The 24,027-nt window shown below is 46.7% G+C and overlaps 1 protein-coding gene across 3 annotated transcripts; it reads right to left on the bottom strand.

Moving 5' to 3' along the window:
* Positions 1 to 43: 43 nt before the first annotated feature.
* IMMT (inner membrane mitochondrial protein) lies at positions 44 to 23,942 on the bottom strand. 3 transcript variants are annotated; one of them, XM_087737159.1, is made up of 15 exons: positions 23,761 to 23,942; positions 17,275 to 17,351; positions 16,643 to 16,832; positions 14,691 to 14,811; positions 13,915 to 14,049; positions 12,776 to 12,877; positions 10,022 to 10,158; positions 8,883 to 8,986; positions 7,207 to 7,342; positions 6,201 to 6,330; positions 5,018 to 5,032; positions 3,221 to 3,444; positions 1,841 to 1,972; positions 1,318 to 1,447; positions 44 to 998 (listed from the first exon to the last, which is right to left on the bottom strand). In XM_087737159.1, the coding sequence occupies exons 1-15, from the start codon at positions 23,803 to 23,805 to the stop codon at positions 391 to 393; spliced, it is 2,286 nt and encodes a 761-aa protein (XP_087593285.1). In that variant the 5' UTR covers positions 23,806 to 23,942; the 3' UTR covers positions 44 to 390. The 3 variants fall into 3 exon arrangements, with proteins under 3 accessions (XP_087593285.1, XP_087593287.1, XP_087593286.1); XM_087737161.1 differs by having other exon boundaries at positions 13,969 to 14,049; XM_087737160.1 differs by lacking the exon at positions 5,018 to 5,032.
* Positions 23,943 to 24,027: the final 85 nt, after the last annotated feature.

Genomic DNA, 24,027 nt, shown 5'->3' with positions numbered 1-24,027 from the left:
CTGTTGAGTCTCCTATTTAAACATCACGTACAGCACGAGAAAATGGTTGAAGTCTTGTTTTATTCAGCTGACAGAGTGGCAAATCATGGAGGGTAGGTTACAAACATTATTTTGGTTGGATCACAAGCCTGCTTGGTAAGATGGGGAAACAAAATTCTTACACAAATTGTAGAGAAGCTTCCTGAAGTTGGTTGTCATGATAACTCAAACCCGATACAAATAAAACAGGTGGTAAAGTTAAATACAGTGCAAGGAAACAAGACGGTACCCGTGCTTTGATTTAACGCTTCCAGCCCCTGCCAGCGGCTTCGTTTGCAACCCTTAGGAGATGGCCGGCTTGCTTTCCGGCACAAACGACTGCTGAGCTGCCTCCGGAACGACAACCCTAGCTCACTGCACTTGCGTTGTTCCTAACCCCACGGCACTGGCGTACGCTGTCAAGATATCCACGATTTGTTTTGTTTCTAGGGTCATTCGAGCTTCGGTCAGCCAGTCGTGTGCCACTCTCCTGGACTCGCCTCTTAACTGGTTGACAAATTTAGCTGCCAGCTCCAGGTCGCCGTGTTCAATGCAGTACGAAGCGTAAGACAGTAATTTAAACGTGTCGAGGTCGTCGGGGCTGAGCTCAGCAGGCGGCTTCAGCTGTTGAGGGTGAAACACAAGCAGCGACTGCAGGTAAGAGAGGAAGTATTGATACAAGCTGTTTCGCGTTTCGTCGATCATAGCCACTCTTTTTGCCAGTTTTTGGACCGTGTAGAAGCGCGCTCTGAGGGCCTCCTCGCTGTATATGCCCCGCGTCAGGGACTCCTGAGGCAGAGCTGCTGTTAAGGCTTCTGTAAAGGCGTTGTCAGAGCAGCTGGCTTTGATGGCCTGCACCGCGCTCTCCAGGGGTTCTGTGGGACTGTCCCCCGAGGCTGTTTTCATGCAATATTTGAGTGCTTCAACAGAAAGCCACAGCTGATGGGCTTTTCTGGCTTCCTCTTCTGCTACTGCGTGACCTGCAAAATAAGCCAAGAAGGGGACTCTCAGGCAGTTTGGAACACAAGCAGCAAAAGCCATGCCTCTAAGCACCCCGCTTTCAAAAGCGGCCGCCCCCTCGGCATTTGACCTCAAAGCACGTCTGTTCTGCAATTTCGGGTCAGAACAAGACGACAGCTGTGGGCTCGCGCGGCTGGGGGTTGCTGGGTGCTCAGCAGCGCGGCAAACCCGGGCCCAGGAGCTACGTGCCTAAGCCTGGGTTTAGGCACCCAGGTTTGGGTAACGGGCCTTTGGGGATCACGCCTTTAATCCTTAACGAAACGCGATTTCAGTGCTCACTCTCAACTGCTTGCTCGATTCCTTTCAGCCTGGCGTAGGCAGTGTTGATATCCAACGTGAAGTTGTCGAGCTGTTCCTGAGTGAGGCGCCTGAATTGCATTTCTTGTTCACTGAGTTTCTCCGATAAGTTCTGAAACAGAGCGAGATACATCTAATCGGACCAGAAACAGCTGTTTGATTATATTTACCTCATTTTTAAAATACGTTTCTATAAATCTGTTGTTCTTGCTAGGGACAATGCATATAGTAAATACATTATACCAGTAAGAATCCTTATTAGGGCGAATTTAACAGTTACTGTACTTGTAACTGTCAAAAATCTCTCACCTATAGCAAAAGCTCTTAAGACAAGTCAGAATAAAACCTACACGTTCAGGCACTTCATCTCTTCAGGATGAGCAGGCTTCCCTCCCCAGCCCGCATTTCAGTCTCCTGGAAGATGGTTCAGACTCTCCTCCCGTGAAGGGCGTGCTTCGCAAGGCTTCAAATATCCCTGATTCCCTCAGGGACTCTTCTCCCTTACCTGCTCAAATTCCACCTTCAGTTCCTGCTCCTGGATCTTAAGAACGTCTCTGAGATGGTCTGTGTGGGCGGCAGCCTGCCGCCGGAGCTGGGTCCTCATCTCGCTCTCCATCACCTCGCGGACTTCTTCAACCTGCACACACACGAGCGGGTGTTATTACACCGCTATTTCCAACTGCTTGTCACGAGCTATAGGATTCTCTCATCCATCAGCGATTACCTAGCGTACATTTTATAAAAGTGGCATTGACAGAGCCCATGTTTCATCTTAAAAAGCTGCCACGGTCCGTTTTTACAGCTGAGCCTTTTCCAAAAGACGTTAAAGAGTAGCTTCACAGTCCACAATGCCTGTAACGGGTGGTTATACTCGCTGGGCAAGTAGTGCAGTTACCAAAATATTATAGAAAAAAATACAGTAACACGTCAAACTCAACACTCCGGTGTTTATAAACCAGTTTCCAAATAAAACGTATTTTACCTTTTCCCTACATGCTGTAATACTGAGTTGGACACATTTATTAAAATAAAATGGTAATACCCCTTTGACCTAATCTTGTATCAAACAGCCACTTTAGAGAGGGTAGGTTTATTTACAAGCAGTTGAAGTTTTTTTGGGTTTTGGTGGGGTTTGTTTTTTTTTTTTTACACGAAGGATTGTGTCGTTTCCAACCTTCCACTAAATGCAAGGATGACAGTTCAAGCAACTTCAAAGAGCTTTAAATTAATACCTGTGACTGCAGTGCTTTGAACTACCAGGCTACAGGTAAAATCCCTTAGTATCCCTCAAGTCACTGCACATTTTCCAACTAATGGACCATGTTTCATCTCATTTTCAGAGGCACGCATGTGAAAACAGCAGGGGCATTTGGCAGAAGCATCTGCCTGCAACATGGCATCTCAGACGATAAAGCCTCCAGTGCCCCAATTCCTGCGTTTGTAAGTTGCGCTTGTTTCATGTCTGCAGCAGCATTAAAGTTCTGAGGCATTTTTGTAGTCTTTTTGAAAGAAATCAAATCCCAAACCACTGGCAAAGAGTGGAAGGACACAGAGAGGCCTCCTGGAGGCAGGACGGAGGGGCTGCGTAGCCCCACGATGGCCATACTGGGTCAGATCAAACATTTATTTTGACCCGGTAATCCTATCTCCAACAGCAGACAGGAACGTGAAGAAGTCATCCCCTGTTTCGCTGTACGATTTTACCGTTCTAACTTGGCAGAAGTTGCCTTGCTCAACATCTCCTTCCCACGCTTATCCTGGGGGCCGCCCTATCCGAAGTCTCCTATCGCTCAAAACATCCCAGTTGCTCTTCTGTGTGCTTCCTCTACCTCTTCTACATCCTTTTTGAGCCAGAGATCCAAACCGGTGCCTTGCACCACTTTACCTTCTTCTCCTGTTCGATTTCAATCTCACTTTTGTGATGCTCCAGCGCTTTGGCCACAGCTGCCTCAAATGCTTTTTTATCTTCAAGTTTCTGCTTCTCCAGGGCCGACTCGATGTGCTGCTGTTCCCTCACTCGCTGCTCCGCCAGCTCCTTGTTTAACTGGTCGATGCGACGATGGGCGTGGGCAATGAGAGAATTTAGGTCATCTGTCGATAACTGGCCAGCTAAAGAAAACACAGGGCGTTACAAAGGTCTGCGGGGAAACCGCCGCCGCGGTGCGTGCCCACCGCCCACTGCAGCACTCCGAGGCTCCACGGGGCTGACCAGCGAGCATCTTTCACGAGAAGTTTCCCAGCACTTCAGGCCCTTGAGCTGTGCTAATGCCCACCCAGTGCCACTTCTGAGCCACACCTACAGGCAAGTGCTTTCTGTCTAGGACAGAAAATATCTTAAGTTTCTTTGAAGTGATTCCCGGCTATTATTTCCACTCCCACAGCCACGTCACACTCAGTTAGCAGCAACTCCGTCCGTTTCTTTCTTTACACCCCACGTATTTTCCCCTGTGGCAGCACACAGGGCAGCAGGATATGTAAAACCCCGCTGCTGACCGATACCTCCAGCTGGGTACAAGCTCACAGAAATCTGATCCCGAGAACAGTGAAGTTGTGGGAGACAGCCAGAATTACGTTTGCTCCTCAACAGTCCTCCAGGCCAACTGTTCCCAATCAGATTTCTTAGCCCAATTTGTATCTTTCAGGTTTGGCTACTCCAAGAGCAGCAGGGGTCACAACCACATCTGTGTCTGCTAGGGAGTTCGCTGTTTTTCTGCTGGGAAAGGAGGAGGACACAAGCTACGCCTGCAGCACTTGGTGACCTGAGACTTGGTGAGCCGAGAACGGCACAGGCTCTGTAAAATGCTGCAGCTCATTTTGCACTGGCTGCCAGCTAAATCGCCTCTAGGGCAAACCAGGGACTACTCGGGAAAGCGTTCCTGCAGGGTCCAAAGCAAGTGAAACTCGGCAGCCTGTCAGCCATCCTGGTGAGCGCTGGAGGAAGGACTGGCGCAGGAGGGCTCTGTGCGGCCGACCAGCACCACTGCGCTCAGCTGTTGAACTTAACACTGTTAGAAACAGAACGGGGTTTTACTGCACTCCAGTTTTAATAGGTTTCTTTGCTCAAAGGGGGACAAATAAATAATAATCAACCTTAGAATCCAAGAGTTAATCATCACTTCTAAAAATCAATCACGGAGATTAAATTCAAAGAGTCAAGCCAACTTCAAATTAAACGAATCTGGTTCTGGTGGCCCAGCTCGGAGCAGCCCTGCGTGGCTTTTCAAGCACACAGAGCGCCGAGACGTTTCAGCGGCACCAGCAGGAGCTGGTGTATCCAGCACCTCTCTCAAGCCAGGACCGCTGCGAGCTGGGGCTGCCTGAGGACAAACACCACCACACAGCTTAACTGGAACTGGTCAAAGCTTCCGCGTCTCATTGGAATCTCAGCAGCAGGTATCGACCGCCTTAAATTCACCAAGAAAATTTAAACCTGGCTTTCACAAGCCAGTAATCACGCTCAGCTGGGAAGCACTGCTAGACAGAGTTTGTGGTTTAAGCTAGATGTGCAAAACTAGTGGAAAGGATCCCAAAGCATACCTCAGCCTGAAATGTTGTAGGAATGCAACATTTCACCCCTTCATTCAAACCGCCTGTAATTTAAAGCGACGTACCACGCAAACATGAAAAAGAACACAGAGAAGAGATGACATTCACAAGACCAGAACAAGTTAGAGGAACTCACCTAAGTCAGTTATCTCTGCAACAGAAAGAGGAGAGGTTGGAAAAGTTAATGCACATTCACTACAGCAAGTCAGTCATGCAAAAGTAAAACCAAAAACTAAGAGCTTCTTATCTACAGTGACATAAACATGAGTCCAAGTCTTGAGGAATTTAGGAAGAACAGTACGTTGAGTATAAACGTGTCTCTATATTACAGGCAAGATGTAGCCCAAAACATCCCAACCACTAAAATCACCTTTGGAAACCCACAGATTGATGCTGAAGTTTAGCCAAAGCAAGGAATACAAGTTTGAAGTAGAAAAGTGCAACAGGACACTGGAAATTTTCATCTGACATTCCTAGGTTCTTAGAAATCGGAAGCAGTTGGTGAAGAAACAAATTCCCAAGCGGCAGCGAGAGCCACGGACCCTGACAAGTCAGTGCCGTCGGTCACTCCAGTATGGAACTGGGCGCATGGAGATTCCCTTTCCTCCCTCAAAAGGGCAGCGATCGCAAAACCCAAGATGTTCTGCCTTTATCCTGCACAAGGAGAGGCCGCTCATGAGATTTCAGATCTCAGGCAAAGAACTGCAGAGTAATAGCATAAACCAAACATCAGGTGCCTATTCACTGCTGCTGCGCAGCACTCGCTGTTGTTCAAGGTAAGTTACTCTGTCAATTTAATTTAGAAATAACATGTACTGGGGGAGGCAGGGTATGAACAAAGAATTCTGTCTTTCAGTGTATCTATAATTTCAGTGATGATCTAGAGAAATTCAGGGAGTTCTTTATCACTCCGTAATAATGGTGTATTATAATACCTATAATCACAAAGAGTCAACCAGACAAATACTTCATCAGTGAGCAGCACAGATCTGATCCAAATCTGGAGTGACCTGGCTCTCTTCCTGGAATACCAGGGGAGGGAAGAGATGTTTAAACAACCATAGGAGATTTATCATATAGAGCTACATTCTTTGAAACTTCCAGTACAGCACAAGTAGTTTCCAGAATTAAGCCTCTTCATAACACCTGCTTTAGATTACTTATTTTAACTGTGAACTAATTTTCACTTCAAACCAACCAAACAATATGGAAGACGGGACACTGGGCATTCAATTCAGTGGCCATAGTTACAGAATCACTACAAACCAAAGTGACTGGTGTGTAACAAGCACAAAGTAACCCTGCAGTCGGAGACTTACTCAGCCCCTTCCAGCCAGGCTGCACATCGGGGGTGATGCTGTCAAGCTCTCGCTGAAACTCTTCTCTAGCTGTAGCCACAAGCTCGTGATATTGAGCTACTATCTTGGCCTCAGACTGCGCTGCCTGAACCTGGAACAGACAAAAATGAGATCAGTTTATTTTCCAAGGCAAATACTGAAAAGAGAGGCATACGCAACTTAAAGCCAGGTCCTGAGTTAGCGGCAGATACCGTTACCCTCCAGTCCAACCAAAGCAAACACACTTAGGGGAGAAAAACCCCCACCTTGTGATATCAAACCTCTCGGGTACAACAATTATTTGCTGGAACTACCACAAATCCATTTCTCCTCCCACGCACGCTGTAATTAGATAGCCAGTCTGTAGCCTGGACAGGACCAAAAGAGTGTCTTAATTCAGATTAATTCAGTCTTTAAAGATCTCCAGCTCTTTTTCTCTGCTTTCAGCCAGCCAACAGGCCTAGCGAGCCAGTCCTGTGACGGCTGCCCCCCTCGCAGTAAGTTCTGATATTCCCACTATTAGGCTAAATTCTCCACTCAGAATGCACCTGATGAACTATCACCTGTGCTCCAAAGGAGAGAAATTTCACCTTTACATTTCTTCCCCAGTCTTCTGAGCTGTAAAATGATTTACCCACCAAGTTATTAGCACAATTTGCTCCTACTCCTCCCTAACCTCATGGTAAATTCCTCTCAGCATCAAAGGGAAAGAATTACGAGTCGCCTACAGAAAGGACAGACACAAATCAAGCTGGCTGGAGACTCTTTCAGGACAGAGTTCAAGTTCTCCTTGCAAAGATCTTGTCGTGACTGTTCATTGGTATATAATCAGCTCAAAGACTGAGTGTAGCTAAAAAAAAAAAAGACCAGAATTTACACTTTAAAAACATTTAACCTACTACAGAGGACTTGGGAACGGGAGGCCTGCACAAGTCCCCACGTAGTCCTTACTCTAATGGCAACTAGAGACACTCTGTGGAAGCATCACCTTTTTCACGACGTTGTCCAAGTCAACTATCATGTGATGAAGGTTTTCTTCTGCGGCGATAATGTGAGATTTGGCTCCTGCGATCTGAGACTTCTTGGCGTTCTCAATTACGCCTTTCATCTTCTCTAACTCTTCTCTGAAAAGAGAGGAAGCTGCTAATTATAACGCGTACAGGTCTTACAACGTAACCCCAAAGAAAAGCATACTTTATGCTGGCTGTATTTACAGGAAGAGCTACTGGATAACTCTACTGGTGCTTCCCATCTACCAGCTCTATCGCTAAGATGCTGTGAGTATTTTTTTTCCACCGTCTGAAACCTAAAGACGTCAGTGTGTCTACTCCACGTAAAATGAGAATTACTTATAGTGCAATTAGTACTCAGGACTTAGCTGGAGGGGGCACATGAAAGAAAACTCACCAAAAGGAGTTAGTATTAGTAAAACTAAATTAGTATGAGAAGGCAGACATTTCCATCACATAACAGAGTATCAAGGAAACATTTTTAATATAGATGGCTTACTCTTGCAGAAGTGTTTTGGACATGGTGACTGGTGGAGGTAAATGAGGATGGGAGAAAATTTACAGAGCTCTGTAAAGATAGATTTTTTTTTTTTTTTTGTAATTAAGAAAGAACCGCTTTCCTCTCACTGGAATAATAATTGGAAATCAAGGAAAAAGTGAAAAAGCGTTCCTTTTCCAAATCCATTCAAACCAATGGAGGTTTCTAATGACTTCATTGGAATAAGGAACAAGCTTTACAGTAAATAAACAAGTAAATAAATAAAAGCAAAGGCATCCAGTAGAGCAATAGAGAATAAAAGCTAGTGCATCTGGGGTTTGGGTTAGCTTTGTTTTACTCTTTGAAGCCTCAGTTACACCTCCTGACTATTTTTAGTCAGCAGAGCAACTTCAAAGATAAGAGAAGTTTGTAACTTAAATAGCAACAGTGCAACTTCAAGGAGACGTTGCCCTCTCAGCCTCACCAAATTTATGTCTATACTCATTACAAGGGCAACTTGGAGATATTTGTAATCTCATTTTTGCTGCTGTAATCCCTGCGCAACGAGTCTGCATGCCAGACTCAATGCACATCAACGCGGTTCATGCAGAACCTCGCGTTACGGGCAGTGCTCCGTTTCAGAATTCAGGTTTTTCTTAGACACGCACTTAGTAAAAATCTAAGCTTAAAAGCAACCCTGCTGACAGATGGAACTGCCGAACGGTGCCCTAAGGTTTAATTTTGCATTACAACTAAAAGAAGCTAGTGATGTTACTGACCCAATACACAGAGTGCAGTCATGAAGTCCTTACGATAGGTTTAATATTGACAAAACTATCCAAAAATAATACAAAAAGGATTTTTTTTTTTTTTTAATCTTACTTCAACTTACCAACACTATATATAAGTACTAAGGAGATAAACAAGTTCTTAAAAGGAAGAACAAGACTGTTTCAGACTCTTCGGTACAGTGAGGATCATGTGCACAAGCACCTAAGATGTACCCACTGCAAATTTAAATATTCGTATAGCATACACAACTTTTCTGATGTGGCACAAACGCGTCAGTTTAACATGAACACAGGTGACTGCATGCTTTCTAGAAACTCATCTAGTGTCTGCCAGCCCTCGCGTGGGCGATAGCAACTTCCCACTCGATCAGCCTTAAAAACTTACTTGGCTTTCAGAAGGGCATCGGCGGCTTCATCCACTGCTCTCCTCCGATCCTTCAGCGCTTCCTCCAGAGTGCGCCACTGAGATTGTTTTTTCTCCCCAGCAGCCTAAGAAGCATAGATGCCTAATTAGGGTCATCACAATCATGAAATAAAACAGTTACCAAAAATAAATTAAAGCCTGTAAAGACTCAGAAGTTGCTACACTCATTCCACTCAAACTCAGCAACGTTTTCGTGTTTTACCAACAGCACAGCTGGAAGCTTTACGAACGATTTTTCCCTTCCAGTGTTTTGTTTTGTTTGATTCTTAATGTTTTGTTCCACCTGAGCAACAGCCATTTGTCCATGCAGAAGAGCTTGTGTGAGGATGCCACGACGTTTTGGGGGGAAATCTCTACATGTATTAAAGCACTGTAATACTTTAAAATCGCTTTTAAGCGTAATACGTAAAGTACCGTAATACTTTAAAATTGCTTTTAAGCGTAATACATGAAGTACCGTAATACTTTAAAGTTGCTTAAAGTAAGCTTAATACTTAAGCTTAAAAACAAACTCTTTAGATACTTGTTTTGCTAACTACTAGATTAATCTCGAGTGCTTGTTTAGTTGCCTGCGTGCCCCTGTTCATTGATTAACCTCTGCTCCAAAACCGAAGAGGAAGCGGCAGTGCACACAAACCCCAGCATCAGCGCAGCAGAACCACAAGCTGGTATCGCTCGTACATCCCCTACTCATTTCCAAACAAGAAATGAACAATCCAGCAAGATTTTGGCAAAGGAAATGGTTCAACCAAATTACCAGGGTGGACACCATCATACCCTAACTGTATTTATGTAAAGAAGGGGCTTGGGAATTCAAATAGAATGAATTAAAATACAATGTGAAGGTTATTGCTGTATCAACTTGAACTTTTCTACTTGCTGAAGGGGAATAAAGAAGGTGGGGGCGGGGAGGGGGGGGGAAGTCAAAAGCAAAAACACTTTCTTATTCATTCACACCACATTTCATGAGTGGAAAGATGAGTTAAAACTGTGATAAACATGAAGATGCTGCAAGAAAAGCTTCCTACTGCATCTTCAATTGTGAGATGAAAAGTTTTGCTGCACAAAATGCAAAAAGCGTCCCCATTTGTCCAGTTCACCTCAGAATTGTCCATGGCCTCCTTCAATATTTGCAAATGGGCGTTCACTGCTTGCACAGCAGACTCCTGGGCAGTAATCGCCTGAAGGGTTATACGAGCTGTCGTGCTTAGGGCTGCTTCTAGACTTGCTGCAAGGGCTGGAAAAAAATTAACTGAATTAAGGTACAAGGAAAAGAGCCGCAGAATCAGTAAACTGGCACATTACATCCTCTCCGTCTCCTTACGTTATTTTCTATGACCCAAAAGAGCTGGTCAGTTTGGGAACTGCAGGCTACAGAAGAAGAAAGGTTGCCAGAACACTCCCCTTATTTAGGGGAGTGCTACGCTGCAAGTCTGCACCTACAGCAATACAGCTACTCGCTGGGAGACCTTTGCCGTGTTTCTGCAGGCGGTGCATTTAAACCAACAACTATTTTCCATCCTCATTTGTTACAATGGTTATTAAGAAGAAACAAGTAAATTTCCCCATCTTCCACAAGGAAGATGTATTCCAAATGCAGAGTTGTTATTCCTAGCCAAGAAGGTGGTGGACTCAACTATCTATTCCTATTGGTACAGAAGCACAAATGAGCTATTAATTATTCAAGCAGGAACCAAACCAGAATGATTAATCAGAGTGAGCAACATCTGCCTTTCTGGAGTCAGGCATTTATTTCTAATGAGTAGGGTAAGTGCATCCACTTCTCCAGTGAACACCCCTCTGGATTTTTTTCAGCGTAACATTTCAACTTCTTCACTTGCAAAAAAGTCCTTGTACGAAGCAGACAACTAATGCCAAGCCTCTTGTTTCTGTTCACGTTGCTCTTCTACACCAAAGTTCTGAGCAGAAGAAAGCGGCAGCAGACCACAACCAGCACGTCTACTCCGAGCCTGTTGGGTCCAGGCTTGTACGTCCTTCTCATCCCTCGCACACAACAACAGCCCAAGGCTCGGACTTCGGCTGAGGACCAAAGCACTCGGAGGAAGGTCTGAGTGTGGTCGACACAGCCGCCAAGATCCCGTTTCCCGTGCACGGCGGTCGGACAGGTCAGATCGGCCGCAGCACAGGGCGCCAGCGCCTCTTCTGCCATCAGCCCTTGCCAAGCACAAAGAAAATAATGAAATAAAAAGGCCACAGCTCCCACAGCAGGCTGAAGCATGTCCAATATGTGGCCCCAGTACTGTTAAACTCCCTTTCAAGCCTATTTTCACTGGCTACACCTATGTTAACAGTAAACTTCTACTTACTGTAAATACAGTTTCTGTTCAGCATCCCTGTAGTCAATGCCTGTAGTCCAACCACCCCCAAAGACTCCTTCCCTCACCACTGAAGGTCTGCAGAGCCATTGCAGTCGGCCGTCCTTGCACTGCCCCAAGTCAGAAGTCGTCCTTCAACACCCATCCGTTTCCTCAAGAGGCTGGTCTCCCTCTTGTCCTCATCAACACCGGCTGGAGGATGATACAGAAGCTTTCTAACACTGCAATCAGTCTGCAGCTTGAGCTGGGTTTGCTTTCAGAAGGTAAGTATCAAGGCAGCTGGCAACAGATTGCCCAGACATGCTAGACAGAAGAACACCATCTACCAAAAAAACCCATTTCTCTATTTTTCTGGCTTCTCCGAGGCAAACCAGGAAAGGACCCAAAACTCCCGATTTAAACAATCATGCTGCAGCCAAACCAAGACCAAACAGCCGCCCAGAAGTATTTAAAATCTAATAAACCAAGTGGGGGGTGAGGGGGAAGCAAAGCTCATTGTTTTGAGCAAGACACACCGGGAGGACGTGAGTTTTGGGACACAGGAAAAGTCAGACCACTTCTCAGTAATACGGCTGGATTAACAGGTCCGAATTAGAACCCAAGAAAGGAACTGTCATAGTTCCCGACCCAGAACCTACAGGCAACCCTTCACAGAGCCTTGACATACCGTCCCTGAACCACTATCGGACAAGCCCAGGCAGCAGCTCTGTAGACAAGGACCTGGGGATCCCAGAAGATGGCAACCTGAACACGGGTCAACAGCCTGCTCTGGCAGCAATGAGTCCTGACCGGGAACAGGGCTGCATCAAACAAGAGCACAGCCCACAGATCAAGCGAAGGAATGATTTCCCTCTAACTGGCACTTACGAGACTACATCTGGAACACGGTGTCTCATTTTGAGAGCCTCAGTATAAGAAAGGTACAAACAAACCGGGGAGCGAACGCTGGAGAGGCAGCGAGATGGTTAGGGGATGGGGGCACATGACACAGATGAGAGGCTGAGGGATCTGGGCTTGTTCAAGCCAAAAGAAGAGAAGCCAAAGGGGTATCCACATCTAAAGGAGTGTTACAGAAGAGACTGACTTCTCAGAGGTGCCCAGAGAAAGGGCAAGAGGCAACAGATCCCAGTGCCAACAAGAGAAATTAATTGGATGTACCAAGTTCTCCATCATAAGAAGCACTGGCAAAGCTGCTCAGAGAGGTGGAACAATCTCCATCCTTGGAGAGCTTCAGACCTCCAGGGGAGAAGTCCCTGAGCAACCTGCCCCAACTCTCCAAGCAGCGGGCCGGACCAGAGACCTTGGAGGTCTGTTCCAACCCAAAATTTTCCATCATTCTTTGACTATCAGCTACTTCTTTGTGGGTGGAAGGAGCTTCGACACCACTCATTCTGCCAACATAACACCGGGACAACAATAAAGAGGTGCGTAAGCAATTCAGACCTCTAAAGCCAATACAGTCCAACAATCCTTCTCTCACGTATAACACATATGGGAAAACCACCAGTACAGACTTACCCGCTATCTTCTCTTGCTCCTCTTTGTCTTGCTGGGCAAGCCGGGCTGCAACTTCTTCTGGTGACCGTTCTTTTATAGCATGGGCATCTTCGTGTTCTTTACCTATTCAGAAGTAAAAAGAGTTAAACTGTTTTAGCAGAGAGTGCAAATTAACATATGGATTACTCGTAGGGAAGCAACTTTCTTTTCAAAGCTGATTTTTATAGTCAGTATCACTTTATAAATCTGACCTCTGCACGAAGCCATGCTGAAACTACCTCAAGCTTTTTTGTACCCATAACTACAAAGGCCAGCCTCAAATCTTCTTAAAATTAAAAACAGTAGCATGGATACCTCACATGCGTCTGTAGATTTTATGTTGTTTAGTTACAAAAATATACAAGACTCTGAAGTGAAAGGCAAAGCAAGAACTGGAAAACACTTATGGAGCTAAGTTTAAGTTTTTAGTGAGTATCTGTTCTTTTTTTTTTTCCAGTTCTCCTTTGGCATGCTTGGAGAGTCCAGCCAAAGTAGAGAAAGATTAGGGAGGGAGCTGTGGTGACTCACAATTATACTCTATTCCCTAGCCTAAGGCTACTTAAAATGCCTTTAAGAGTGAGCACTGACCTAAGTAATTCTATCAAGACCAACAGCAAGGCTGCATCTGAACCGAGGCGAGAGCCCAGACCTCTCAGACTCATGCTGCAACAAAACCCATCAGGTTACCTTTTAATAATGCTGAGGCAACTCTGAAGAATGCATTTACTTATTGCTGGCATACCTTTTTTATGAAATGTGTTCATACATAAAGAAATTCGTATAATCTCATCTGAAAGAGACTATCATCTAGAAGCTAGTGTTTCTTGTCGAGTTAAACAATAAATGCAGTTTCTTCCCTTGGCCCTGGGCAGACACGCTTTTCTGAACAGCAATCAGAAAGCCACAAAGAGCAGAGGCAAACTGGACCGTACAAGTTCCAGGTCAGCATAAAGGCAGGCTCTCCTCTTGTGTTCACGCCTATACCTGTCCCAGGTATCAATCTCGTCTTAGTATGTTAAAAATCTATTAGCAGATGATGGAAGTTTTCTTCTGCAAAAGGCACAAAGAATCCCACCTTTAAAAACTGACAAATACCAACACAGAAGTAAGAATTTATGCACTTGAAGCTACAGGATTTTGTTTCTCTTCATCGTGTTCATATGATCTTTTTTCACCTTCTTCAGTCTGTATCCCCGGAGCTGGCACCGACATGGCTACACCTGTTGCAGAGATGATCTGTGCTGCAGCCTTGCCTGCTGTTAAATACAGTTATAGGACAACACCAGTTAGTATATATGTGCTACCATCTAGAGAACAGGAATACAAGACTTAATTTTTTTTCCTCTGTAGAAACTTATTATTTGGACACTGATATCGTTATTTCCAGAAAAAGACAATTTCCTGGACAAACAGCAACCAGGTATTCCTTACACATACACACACACGGCCATGAGAGATAAACGTAAAAAGATGTCACAACTGCTCCTCTCTAAACCAGTTCCATTTGATCTGGCTTTACAGCAGCTCAGTAATTATCCAGAATTAAGGTTCTTGCGCTTGCAAGAAGAAGAGGAGGTAAATGGCCTCAAAGTCCAGCACCCAAAGTGCTCTTCCTGCTGAGTCTCATATCTAAACTATGCAGGATAGTCATCGGTTATCTTAGCTTCCAGATATTCTATAAAGTAAATAAATTTCCTAAAAAATAGCAAGAAAAAAAGCTAAAGCCATTTTAGGCAAATTTTCTGATGACTGAAAAGAAAATAACATTAATTCTAAGAAACTATAACATACTCCTCTTCAGCCATTCCAAAGGACTCTTTTAATCTACCCTAGCGTGGATGATATAGGAGATCATTAGGTCTTTGGCTTCTCTCTACATGACATTCCATAAATTTACCTTCTTTTTCCTCTGAAGGAACCACAGCTTCTGTTTTGCTCATCTGGGATTTAGTAGCAGGCTGTTTAGACTCTTTCATTACTTCTGCTACAGATGAGATCTTCAGTGGACCTTGCTGTATCTTGAAAAATCGAAAACAAGAAATATCAGTTTTCCAAACAGCCTGTGTCTCACCGATTCCATTATAATGGAAAAGGACATTTCCGTGACCAGACGACTGTATCACAAATCTGAACTTCAAGGTACACGCGAAAACAGTAGCAAGGCCATATAATTTCTTGCCTTGACTTTTAATTTAGAGGGAAGCTTTACAATTTTCACCTCTCCAAAACTGAAGGTATAGTAGTGGCAGTTTTCACTACAAACAAATATTTATTAAGGTATGCATAAAAAGTAAATAATTTCATGCCCCAAATATTCCAAATACTCAGAAGCGTGTGGAACACTACAGATAACGCAGAAACTAAAAGAGTCACACACACACACGGAGGTCTGAAACAACTCCAGAAAGCGGATTTCAATTATTTCCCCTTGGACATCATTTAGTCCCTACAGGTGTATCTTCATTAATTCAGCTGACACTTCTCCTCTTCATTTCAAACCTCTTGAGCATTTATTTTTAAAACAAGTTAGGCCGTCAGTCTTCTCTACCCAACTTCAGTTTTTCAGGTAACTGCTCCACCAGCTCGCTCCCTCAGTTGTGATTTTTTGTCCACCAGCGCTTACGGGAGTCACCCCTCCCGTCCTGCTCAGTTTCTAGGCAATTCCTTTTCAAGTTGTAGTGGAAAAAAAAATATATAATTGTTTTAAAGATACGGGACTGCGCAATTAAAGATGTGTTGTTAAAAAAAGAACAAACATGATGATTTTGTCTGATATCACCGAACAGAAGATGCTACAGGCACGACGAGGGGTGGACAGGCATGGAGAATCCGAGTTGCACATCTTCACTGATTTCCCTTTGCAAGGATTCAGATGCGAGCGTTTGGGGCAGGCGAACACTTACTCAAGTGCAGAGTATTGTGAGGTTTTATGATATTAATCCTTTAATATCCATCATGCAAAGCCATAAGGTAAAAATAAAAGCATCCGAGTTAGAGCCATGACTGGGCAGATGATGACTTTGCTGTCTGACTGGTCTGTTTTGCAAAATTTCCTAGTGCCTGGGAGGCATTAAGCGCTTGGCTGATCACAAGTCAAGTGTAGCTAAAACCAGAAGAGACACAGTTTTGGTTAGCTGATATTCTCCCACTCATTAAGAACAGCTTTCTTAAACTCCAATTAAAAATATTTTGGGTTTCTTGAAGGCCAAAGGGCTTCTGAAAGCTCAGGACAGCCATGGCCAGAGCAGCTTTTCAGCATTCTTGGACAATTGGGAAGCATTTGCTTTCAGATGCAGGAACAGAGAAACTTCCAGATTCAATTTCCAGGGTTGTGCTGAAGGCTGTATCAAGTTTTCCCTTCTGCAGGGTTGCGTCACTGGGATTTCAAAGCACAATGCTTACACGTGGCTCTGTACCATTCAAAGTTTTATTGATTTGAAAAGTCCTCAGTTTTCTTTGAAATAAATTCAGCTTCGAATAAGAGTGGTCTAACCCTGCTACATCGCTAACTACACTAAATCTCCAGCTGCAGTAAACCAGCTGAATTCCAATGCGTCACCTACCTCTCTCTCAATGTATCCAAGTATAAGCAGAAGAGCTATTCCGTTAGGATCCTACTAGATTATTTTACTGTAAATAAAATTCACAGTTTTACAACCCACAGACCACAATCACAAGATGATAACGGCAAACGTACAAGCAGCACTGTTACGCAGCACCACGTCACACCTTAGTACATAATCCTTAAACCTAGCACGCAACAAAATTAATCAGAATTTGAAAAGTAAGAGCAGATGCTCTCTTTAAAAAACAAAAATGAAAGGGTGGGGGTGAACGGGAAACGCTTACCGGTTTCTTTGGCGTCGGTGTGCTGTAAGGTGCAGGACCAAGTGCCATCTCAAAGAGTTTATCGGAGTAGGGAACAGCCTTCTCTACGCTCTCCCGGAATTGCGTATCATAGCTGGCGTACAGGACGGTGCCACCTACTCCCCCACCCACAAACAGGACACCCGCACCAATGATTTTGCCTACAGAAACACTGGGGGGGGGGGGGGGGGGGGGGGGAGAAGAGTGAAAATTATGTAAATTTTATTATATGACAAACATCCAACAGATTATAAGTCTTCAGCTTACAGCTGGGGACGACCACTCTGTTCCAGAAGCTTCCCAACAAATCCAGCATCCACTTTAAATCACTTTCAGCACCAGTGAATCCCTGGTACCGTACTGGTTCATGACTAGCCCAAAGATAAGACGGCAACCCACAGCCTTCCTTCTAAATATTGATCATGATCAGCTTCCTTTAAATCTGACTGAATCAAACAAGGAACACACAAAACCATGAAAATAAGAGTTACTCAACAAAAAAAACCCAAATCCCACCACTGCCAATTTGCTCTCATGTGAAACTAAGGAGCAGATTCCCTCTTGGCCAACGCAACAGAAGAACCGATTCCACCCCTCCAAAACCTCCTACGTACCCGGACTCTCCCGAGGGGGTAGCATATCCACGGTACAGCCGTAACGGACGGAGTGACGCTCTCCCACACCGGCTATTCTGCAAGGGGTGGAGGAGGCAAGAGTTAGGCAGTGAGCACATTTCAGTGTCTCTTCACCTCAACAGCAGCATCGGAGGGTTTGCTCCGTCGCCACATCTTGCACGCCCTCCGAAGGAAAGCGGCAGCCGGCGCTGGAGCAGTGACGTTGGACTCTGTCTTCCCTAAAGGAAGAGAAGACCTTTCTCACGTGCAGCTTGTTTAAGGGCTTTTTAAGAAGTAATTAGGCATTTTGAAAAACGAGAAAAAAAAAAAAAGAAAAGAAAACAAAAACACCAGAAAACCCCACCCTAGCTTATTTCTGCATTTATTTTGCCTCTTTCTGTTCCCAACCTCCAGTTTGGACAGTACAGCCGGGTTAGTTCAGATTCTCTTCAACAATCTGTCACGCTAGAACAGCTCAGCTGTGAGCAGTGCAGAATACAACAACAGCTGTTTAAATACTTAAAACGATTAAAAACTATATTTAATACTTAAAACTACTTTTATTTCTGAAGACGTACAAGCGGTTCTCCTCGAGCTTCCAAATCAAGACGTCCTCTTTAAAAGAATTAACAACGCATCCACTTTCCAGATAGACATCGGATTATAATATACATGAAATTACTATACGAAGAGTGATATTTCACTATATTCTACTTAACAAAAACCACATTACCCAAGATTTTTATCATCTTCTTTATGTTTTAGCTGAAAATTAAGATTAATCAGAAAGACTGCTTAAGCTACCCTAGCCTACAGAAGAAGAAAAACACTGTCCCCCTCAGGTGTTTTTTTCCCCACGTGTGAATTGCTAAGAGTGAAATACAGGACGTGCGGGAAATCAGTGTACAAGGCACAAAAGGAATTTCTCCCACAGTTGAGATATTTTGGGCAACAAGAAAGTTTCTATTAAAAAAAAAAAAACCCAAACAAACAAAAAACAAAAACTGGGGAGATGCGTCACTACAACATACCCCCAGAAGATAAGTTTCTCTATGTCCTTTTGCACATGGCAATAAGTAACAACTCTTGTGGTTTAGGTCCCGTCCTTGTCCAACAGCGTGGAGAGGAAAGGCAGGAACACTGAATTCTTATTCTTTCCAGAACAGCAGCCAGAATTTTTTCATTAGTAACAGGAGCATGTGTACGGCAACAGGAAACGTGCTCCTCTTACCCCCAGGACCCGCACGAGCCCTGGCTGTGCTCCGTGCTTCATTTTCTGGTTTACAATGGATAGAATGGGAGACAAAATAACAAATATATTCTGTAATGTTTTTGATTATTAGAGTCGATTGCCCCAGAAGCATACACCGAGGCTTCACCGGTCCTTTCAAATGGAACGTCACTAATAAAAACCTCTTAAATCATTTTGTAACCAACTGCTGGACATGCTTCTGAGTCTCCATAGGTCCCTAATACACCATGAAGCACAGGACGAGCAAAATATATGAGCATTATGCGTACAGCTCAACCCAATAAAACGAGGGGAAAAGTTATTTTCTATCGAGTCATTCAATTTCAGTCCCTTCCAACGCTCTGGGTTTATGTTATTTTGCCTAAAGCTCACCTGGCAATGACCGCCACTCCCAAGCCCCTCACAGGCTTTCTGGAGGGGATCCCACCCTGCGCCGCGGCACGAGGGAGCTTAAGGCAACTCACTCGCTCGTCCCTGCTCAGGCTGGGCTTGCCTTCTAGGCGATCCTGGAGGCTGCCGCAACGGTGACCTCGGTACCTGGGCCGGGACATTCGTTTTCATCTTGGCCGCAGGCCCTACTCACGCCTAGCGATGGCAAACACCACCCTCCCCGTTTAGTTCTCCCACCTTCAGCAAACACATCTGCTCCGGCGCTTCAGAGCGGGCTGTGCTCGGGGAGCGAGCGGGGCAGAGAAACCGTCCTTCTCGTTGCTCAGCATTTGTGCTTTGTACATCAAGAAGGGGTTTTTTGTGCGATTATCGGTTTTGGTCCAGATGCTCCTTGGACCAGATGATCTTTTGAGGTCCCTTCCAAGCTGGGCTGTTCTACGATTAGCCAAATCCTCATTTTTATTCATCGTTCATCAAGATGAGAGGACCCGAAGCGCAGGCGCTCAGTCTATGCTGTCAGACTCTCGCAGTAGTGTACACGGAGCAATGGGAGCGATAACTACAACTGAAACAAGTCTCCACCAACTCTTTCTTTCAAGATGCCGCAAACAGAAATTCCTGCAGCTGGCCAGGGGAACAACCACCAAAAACCTTTAGGTACCAAAGTTTAGTGAGCAGAAGTCCAAGTCCAATTTCCCTCCCTCACATCCAAATACACTATTACCTCCAAAAAGCAGTGATTTTTTTTTTTAAATCAATTTTTTTAAAGAAGCATTGTTCTCTTTTGGCCATCATAATAATCTTGCTTATATTTGCTATCTCACCATAATCTGGAAAGTTACAAGTAGTTTCTAATCTCCCCTTTGCATAATTTACAGGAGTTTATAATTTTGTAGACACCCGTTATTTATTTGTAATAATGCCTCAAAGGATTTGGAAGAAATACATCACATGTGTCGCTACGTCCTGTAAAAGGCAGAAATAAACCATTTGCTGTCCTGCAGAAGAGAAGATTTCACCTAACTTCTTAAATGCTTATTATTGTACATTCATTATCTACAACGGCATCACCACGAGAATCACTTTGCAGGGCACATCCTACCTTCACTCTGGTTAACAGTAGGAGCCCCAGTGAATCCGGCGTTTGAGGTTATCCACGTCAGCTCACCCTGGCAAAGCTCTCGGGGCAGGTACAGCACGGCAGAACACCATTAAAAAAAACAAAATCTGCCTTGCAGGCTTGTGCTTCGCCTGTAACTTCAAATAACCAGACACGGGACATGCCATCCTCTGCGTTCATTCAGCCCCAGCTAAACCTCTCCTAGTCACCAGGCTCAAGCATTTTGACCCAGAATTTGCACAGAACGAAGCTTGGAAGACACGTACGGTTTTCTGCAACGTGGGATTTGTGTACTGAAGAGCAAACCAAAACCTTCAGGGGATGTTCGTCTTCATTATGGTAGAGGTTGGGTGTAACAAGGGTATCTGACCACAGAACTCAAATTGATTTCCCATCATTCAAGACTTCTGCCAAATATCATACCTTTTTAAAAAAAGCCCTCTGTTTCTTTTCAAAGAAAACTACAGAAATACTCTGAATCAGTGAAGAAGAGTCTCTCTGCAGCACTGCACATGTGGCCGAAAACATTTACGAAATCGCTGTGAAGACTCACTTCTCTCGAAGCCACAACTTCAATTTACTTGTTAACAAGCTTACTGATCCTCCGTGCGCAGAGCTCTCAGTGAGAGAGAAGGATAAAATTTTTCCCAGTCTCCACCACGAGGTCTCTGCTGGGATTTTCCGTACTTAAACCTTCGTGCCACTCTGGCTCTGGGGAGCAGCAGTTGCTTTGCTGTCCCCCCGCCCAGCCACGCTCTGCCTCCCGGCTCGCTCACTCCGCTCAAGCAACCCAGCGCCATCGAGGACCCGGCACCCCGCAGTCCTGACCAGGCCCAGCTCTCCTTACACAACTGGATTTTTTTAACCTGTAAAGGAGTATCTCAACACCACAAAACAGAAGCAGACTTGCCTCGCTATCAGCTTCCATATAAGATATATGTAAAAAGGGTTTATTTCCATTCTTAAAAAAACATTGTTAAAACTTGCCACTCCTAATATTTAAAAAACAAACAAACCAACCAACCCAAAAGCCAAACAGACATTTCTTTTTGGGCTGTATCAAAGCAAAGCAATCACGTTTCACTAGCCGAATACCAAGGTACCAGCGAGGCGTCATCACTCACGATAATGCCACCGTCAGGTCTGCAGGCAGACGCCAAGGCTCTGCCCTGAGCTTTAGCCAACTGAACAGGGCAAGAGAAACTCCTAAACGGGACACGAGACGCACTGAGCCTCGTGTCAAAAAAAAGACGGACAAGAGTGCTGAAGGGGTAGTAAAGATGAGAAAACGGAAGACGGATAATAAGATATGAAAAAGGTGTAAGTGTGGCTGCCTGGGAACCATGGCAGCTGGAGCAGAGAATAAACCAACGCTGCTGCTGCGGGAAGAGCGTGCCTGTTGAACGTGCTCCCCCGGGATGCGGGCAGCGGGGATGCCTTCTCTTATCAGCAAGGCACCAGGCAGCACGGACAGATGGAGCGTCCTGCTGTCACCGCGCTGGTGCCCCTTCCAGGCCCGACGGCATCAGCATCTGCCTGACAGCCTCCGAACAGCCAGAGGGTCTGACTTCCACGACAGGAGTTTTCACTGCTTGGGAAAAATTACCTGCTATCATCTCAGATCAGGTTAGTGCTTCTTGATTAGAGTCCACAATCCTGCACCTCTTGAAAAACAAGCACTATAATTAAAACATTTCTTTCTTACTTTCAGTTTCTGTCTCTTTTGCCACCCAAAAAATACCAAGTTTTAGTTGTTGAAAGTCCACGGGACCAGCAACAGTTTTCACGTGTATATAGAATCATAGAATCGTTAAGGTTGGGAAAGACCCTTAAGATCATTGAGTCCAACCGTTAACCCATCACTACCAAGTCCAACACTAAACCATGTCCCTAAGCACCACGTCTACCCTTCTTTTAAATACCTCCAGGGATGGGGACTCAACCACTTCCCTGGGCAGCCTCTTCCAGTGCCTGACAGCCCTTTCGGTGAAGAAGTTTTTCCCCAATATCCAACGGTATGCCACAAAGCTTCCCCGCAATATGAATAAAAAGAAGCAAAATGCATAAAAACCTGTTTCACTGCATACACACTTTTGCTGCCCAAATTAAATCTCCATTGTTCTTGGTCTCATCAGGAAATACGAGTAGAGATGAAGAAGAAAAAAAAAAAACAAAAAAAAAAAGTTATTTTTGGAATTAAGGAAACAAACGGGAAGGGCACAGCCAACAGACGCCGGAGCGCTGTGGCACCTCTGCGTTCGCAGGGTTCTCCCACCGCGGGTTTGCAGGCTGCAGGCAGACCTCCGAGCCGCAAAGCACAACGCTGGCTTTGCCGCTGCCGTACGGCCGTTCCAGACCCGTTCTTCCAGAGACTGAACACGTGCAAATATCCCCAAGTGATAAACACCTGCCAAAGCCTGTTTCTTGTCTTCTCAACTCCCAGCTGAAACTTGCCATAGGCCTGCGAACCCGCAGCCTTATTTTAGCGGGCAGCAGATGGCCTGGCCGGGAGAACTGCCCGGCCTTATAAAGCAGCAGAGGGAAGGCCGGCCGCCACGGCGCAGGAGGCCGTCGCCTCTCCCGCGGGCACCTTGCAACCACAGAGCCGGCGGGAGCTGAGGGCTGAACTGCGTGAGCGGGGTCACGAACGCCGAGGGGCAGGGTGGAATATAAACGTCATCTAGTCAGATTATTTTTTATTAGTGTTAAGCAGACAGCTGAAATACGAGTTGGGGCCTTCGCAGAGGAGTCACCCTCACCTATAAACCCTTGTAGCTCCTTAAGGCTGGCTGACTGCCTAAAAAGGCTCCGTGGGACGTTATCCTCCTCATCTCCCCCGGTGAGGAAGGGCGAAGGCCACAAAACGCGCCCGGCGGGCGCTTCCCCCCGGCAGCGCGTCTCTCTCCTCGTCGTGTCCGACTGCGAGGACCGAGGGGTCCCGGCCGCAGCCGCAGGCTGCCCCCGGCCCCGGGACCCCCGTTACGAACGGCACGGCCCCGCTGCGGTCGCACCGGGGAAGGGCTGTGAGGTGCCGCAGGCCGCGGCGGGGAGGGCAAGGTCACGTCCTTCCCCGCCGCTCAGCGGGCCCGGCCGCCCCGCCGCCGAGGAGGCGACCGGTTGCGTGTGCCGCCGCCGAGCCCTGCCGCCTCTCCAGGCTGCGGCCGCTGCCCCCCGGCGCTGCCCCGAGGCCGGGACCGGCGCCGGCAATGACGGCCGAGGAGACTACATCCCCCAGCGTGCAGCGCGGCGCGGCCCGCCAGGCCGCGCTGCCTCCAGCCCGCCCTCCATCTCCCGGGGCCGCCACCCGGTAGGAGGCCGGCAGCGGACTACGGGTCCCGGCGTGCCTTGCGGCGGCGCGCCCGTCCACCCCGCGCGGGGCTGCCGCGCTGCACGCCGGAACTCGTAGTACGCCCGGCTCACCAGCGCCCGGCTCCCGCCCGCCCAGGCGCCCCGTTGGCTCTCGCAGCCGCCCCTCAAAAGCCGAGCCGCCAATCGCGGCCCGCGCGTGCGGAGTCATTCAGAGAAGACCGAGCGGCGGCCAGAGGACGCGCCGCGCCTCGCGCTGCCCCCCCCGCCCCGCGCTGCCTCCGCTGCGCCCCGCCGCCAGCCCCGGGCCGGTCCCTGCCAGCGGGGCGGCCGCGCCTCAGCGGCCGGAGGGCAGGCGGCAGCGAGGACGGGCTGGCAAGGCTCCCCCCCGCCCAGGGCTCCGCGCCGCCCTGCTCACCTGCGCGGCCACAGCGGCCCCCGCTCGGTGACACGCCCGCAGCATGGCCTCGGAGCCGGCGGGGCCGGGGCAGGCTGCAGGAAGGCGCCGTGCGCGGTAACTCCCAGCGCCGCCTGCCTCTGCCTCCGCCTCCGCCCCCCCAGCGGCGAGGAAAGGGCGGTGCGGCCGCTCGGCTTCCGCTCCGCCGGGGGCGTGGCTGCTGCCAGCGGAGAGTGATGGGCAGCGCGTCCAATCAGAGGGGCCGTATGCAAATGAGGCGGCCCGTCC

The sequence above is a fragment of the Nipponia nippon genome, unplaced genomic scaffold (assembly GCF_047370975.1).
Source record: "Nipponia nippon isolate SJK-2023a ecotype South Korea unplaced genomic scaffold, ASM4737097v1 scaffold_6, whole genome shotgun sequence".
NCBI classification, from domain to species: Eukaryota; Metazoa; Chordata; class Aves; order Pelecaniformes; family Threskiornithidae; genus Nipponia; species Nipponia nippon.
Note: the sequence above shows the minus strand (reverse complement) of the source record. Positions and strands in the feature narration are given on the sequence as shown.